This window comes from Athene cunicularia, assembly GCF_003259725.1.
Source record: "Athene cunicularia isolate RWA chromosome 1 unlocalized genomic scaffold, athCun1 chr1_part1, whole genome shotgun sequence".
Taxonomy (NCBI): domain Eukaryota; kingdom Metazoa; phylum Chordata; class Aves; order Strigiformes; family Strigidae; genus Athene; species Athene cunicularia.
The window spans coordinates 19,881,873-19,886,381 of NW_020799091.1; the positions used below are offsets into that span (position 1 = coordinate 19,881,873).

Below are 4,509 nucleotides of genomic sequence, written 5' to 3' on the forward strand. Positions count from 1 at the left end.
AAAGAAAGCCTTTGAACCTCCTTCCAAAGATTGTTTTAAGCATTGTGTGGAGTTATACAAATATATTTCCATGAAAATTGGAAGCCTTAGTAAATATTAAATTTTCTATTACCTTTTGACATAAAAAACATAGATGGCTTAAAGACAAAAGTGAGTTCTATAAATACAAAGTTAATTTGACCATTAAATTGTATTTTTACTCTCACTCAACCATTACCCTGAATCAACGTCAGTATGTCGCAATGATTCAAAATACTGACGCCCCACTACAAGATACTTTCCCATTTTCCTTTTAAGGATATGATTGTCCTTAAAATATGTACACAGCAAGCAGCCAAACGAACCGCCAAGAGATTTGCAAAATGTACTTACACTGGGTATGCGATAGAAAGCTTGAGAGGGCACCTGGGGAGCACCTGGCCTCAGCTGGCAGTACGGCCACCCTCCCACCCCATGCCGGGCTGCCAGCCCAGGGCTTCCTGCTCCGCACCCGGGACTAGCACCGAGGAGGAAGCCGCCTGACAGCATGCAGGGGATGGAGGAAAAACCGGGCACAAAACAAAGGAGAGAGAGAAAAATGAAGGGAAGCCAAAGCATTTTAATGATGATTCGTGTTAGTCATTACGTGAGAGGGAGCTAGTCTAGTGTCACTCTATTGGTTTCTCAATACAGACATGCCACAATGCAAACAAAATGCATATGATAAATAATTTGCCGCACACAAGTCCTGTAGAGATGGTAGCTAGTATCTTCTAGCGGTTTTAAAGATGCACCACTCCTACTACCTGTACTCAGTGCTTCCAGTTTTTATGGTACTACCCCAAGCTCACCACATCCTCCCTCCCTCTCAACTTCCAGTACCTTATAGAATCTCTCTGCCCAATTTGTCCTTACAACAAAATAGGGATTTATGATTTTTCTGCAGAGTTGTCATGCAAGGAAAGATGTGTCCCTTACAGTCAAACAAAAACAAAAGAACAGAAAAAGGAATGTTAGGTTTAGGGCTGAGGACCGGGATAATATTCCATGTTCTGTACGTTCATCCTTTTGAGGGTATATCAGCTTTAACTTTCTAAAATGTACAGGCAGAGTCAGGCCAAATGCAAATCCCTTTCTCAGGCAAAGGAAATCACTGACAGCGTGTTTGTAGACAGACCTACAGCACATCCCCTCAGCCTGTGCGTGGGAGCACGCATGCATGGCTGTGTTCACATCTGAGCACAAGTGTGCATGGGTGTGTGCCCTTGCCCAGGTGCACGTACCCTAGGAGGAGGTGCGTCCCGACTACACATGCATATGTACAACACGTCTCTGTGAGTAGGCATGTAGAAAACCACACACATACACATTAGAAAGAAAACATATAAAATAATCTTGTTTGAAGTGTATTAAGGTTCTTACTCAAACCATAACAGGGACTGATCAGGAAAACTAACACTTTCTCCCTGTTCACTGGGACGTTGCAGTTTGCTGTTAAATCCTGCAGTAATTTCAGAACTAGATGCCAATTTTACCTTTGAGACTATAATGTCATTTCCCCAGTGAACCACACATATACATATATACAATTCTTACTATGGTATTTCCTGGCTTTTTATGGTTAATCTATAACCTTAATATCCTTCAAATGTATATTCTGTATATTTATTTTCCTTTTTTTCTTTCAATTTAAGAGACAATAAAACCAACTGCTATGTAAGATCAGACCCATTAGCTTCAATGACGTGAATTTGGATTCTCTGCATAATATAGACATGTATATTTTTAAAATGTATATTATTTTTCAGATACACTGGAGCATATATTTTATATTAACTGTGGTCTGATGATTAAATACTCATATCAAAATATTTTGTAAATACATAACATTTACCTTTAGACTTCAGTAATTTTTGGAGCTTTTTCAGTGTATCATAAAAATATGTCCTCAGGCACATTAAAACCCTATTAAATTTCTTTGAAATGTTGTCAATGCCCATGTACAGTAGCCACTATTGAAAAATGTTCTGGCCATTAATACATTTCTCATAAGATCCAAGCTCATCAGACCATTTTATGTACCACTAACTTACCATATTTCTTTTTCTCTCTTAAAAGTAAATTTATTCTGACGTTATTAAGAATGAAAATAAAAAGCAATGAGAACCCAACCTTTTTTTAAATAGTCAAAAACTAATTTCATATATTTTAAAAAATAATAATTAAAAAACACGTTTCTTTCCTGGGTTCCTTCTCTGTAAGGTTTAAGCCCAGAGCAACTTTGTCTAAACCCCTGAAAATAGAGGATTGCAGTGGCAATGCTGTCAGAACCTCAGCCTGACCCACAGAATGCGCCACTGGAATAAAATCAGCACTTCAGACTTACTTATCTGGGGATGCATGAGCCCATACAAAACAGAGTTTTGCTCTAATTTAAGGTACTTACACAAAGTTCTATTATTTTAGAACTGTAAAATTATCTACCTATAAAAACTAACTCTTGCTTAAACTCTAGATAATACAGACGGGTGATTTTCTTTTTTTTATAAAAAATCTGTAGCATTGAGGAAATCTGCTAAAATATGTATATATTTACACATGGCAAGCAAGTTACTGTATAAATGTGAACAGTGTGTATATATTGGCATTTAGTAAAATGTTTCCCTGAACCTGATTGTATGTGTTATTGGACAAGTATTGATGTAAACATCTGAACCTACTTCAGGTGTCTCCTTTACCCATTTACATTAGACCAGATCAAAACCAACCAGACAGACAGACAAACAAAAATATGTTTTCCTGTTAGACAAGTCCACCTAACTCCTTAGTTAGCTACTGCACACAAGTCAATCAAGTCTGCTGCTGAGCAGTGCTCTTGTTCCTACAGAAGGTAAAATACCTGTTAGGTTGGTTGGTTTTTTGCTTGGCATTTTTTCCAACATCTTGGAGAGCAAACACCATTTTTGGAGCCAGGCACCCACCCTCCACTCCTCCCCCAGAAATGATTTAAAGAGAAGTGTATTGGAGAACCTCTCGTGTTGCTCCTTTTGTAACTCTGTTCCCTTGTAGAACTCATGGCACTGCTTTGCATGAGGAAGGACGGTCATTTAGGTTCATAATCCAAGTTCTGCTTCCAAAAAGGCATGTAAAAATGAACCTCTCCAGTGTTTAGTGCTGCAGAAAAATTATACAAATGTAAAAAAAAGTGCTCTAAAAGAAGTCAACTTTTTATATTCAGCCATACAGTCTAGTAAGAAGGGATTCAGAAGTGCAGGCCCATGGAGTACAGTGACGTAAGCCTTTTGGGTGCCTTTCTTCAGGTGATGCAAAACTAATTCATTGGTCTCCTACGCAGACTTTTACACATTGACCTTGCCGTTTGTCTCCACCTCTTACTCAACTACTTTTTGGCACTGTCCTGGTACGCGGCAGCTTTCAGTGTTGTCCCTGCTAAGCCCCTGTTACTGACCCGGCGTACCAGTACTTTAGAGACAGGGATTTTTGTTCTGTGCATCTCGCTTTTGGCCAGGTGATGGTGTGCGATGTGATGACTGTTACTGGCGTCTGCTCCATGACTGGCATGCGACGAAAGGTGTTTAATGCTGATGGGTATCTTGGAGTCCTTCACTGAGCTTGAGGGCGTTCTCAGTGAGCATGTGGTCGTTATTGGAGACACGGGCTTGGCGCGTGGCACGAAGGTGACCTCTTCATCCGCAGGGCCCGCTGGTGGGTTCTCATCCGGCTCTGCGTAGAGGTCGTAGAGAGCATCCCCGCTGTAGCTGTCCCTGGGAATGGTCTCCTTCTGGATGCTTGTGGAACTATCTTCCTCAGGACCAGGGGTGGTGGAATCCCAATAGCCCTCATCGCTGTTTGGGATGCCTTCGTGCTGCTCCTTCTCCCTGCCCTTCTGCTCCTCTTTGTGGTTGAGGTGAATGGGGATCTGGTGGAGGCCACCACGTTTCACCACCACCTTGTTCTGGGCCCCCTCGGTACCTCGGTTCTCCTTCAATCCCTCGGGCTTCTTTGTCCCTCCTCCACCTCCTCCTTCTGTCTGAGTCTCCTCTGTCTGCGACAGCATATCCCAGAACTCCTGAAGGTAGGTGTCATCCACCTGGTCCGGGCTGGCCATCTCCTCCCCGCCTCCCTGGTAGGCCACCATGGTGGGATGCTTCTTGGAGGCACCCAGCTTGCCGGCCCCGGGGGTGCTCTTCTCGCAGCTGCCACTCCCGCCGCCCACATCCTCCTCATGGTCCGCAATAATATCTCCGCAGCCTGTAAGAGAGTCAAAGCTTTTCAGTGAAGTCACGTCAGCAAACATCAAACAAATACGATCAATCGATTGCTCTGAGGGTGGATCAACAGAGGAAGGGTCAGGGGCGGCTGCCGTCTCTTGGCCGCTATCACAGTGAGGTTCAAGAGGGGGGATAGTCGTTATTGGAATGTCACCTGTTATGGCCGCATCCTTCGCAGTCCCAAGCTCTGCGGCGCCCGGCTCCGGTCGCTGGCGGCAGAGCTCCTCGGGTCGCCGTC

General features: G+C 43.2%; 1 protein-coding gene across 1 annotated transcript; it reads right to left on the reverse strand.

Annotated features, from left to right (window-relative positions):
- Positions 1–578: 578 nt before the first annotated feature.
- Positions 579–4,507, reverse strand: AMER2 (APC membrane recruitment protein 2; the record flags this gene model as incomplete). The annotated part of the gene is made up of 2 exons (XM_026858605.1): positions 579–4,251; positions 4,426–4,507. Coding segments are annotated over 2 exons (954 nt in total), but the record flags the coding sequence as incomplete, so codon positions are not given.
- Between the last annotated feature and the right edge of the window lie 2 nt (positions 4,508–4,509).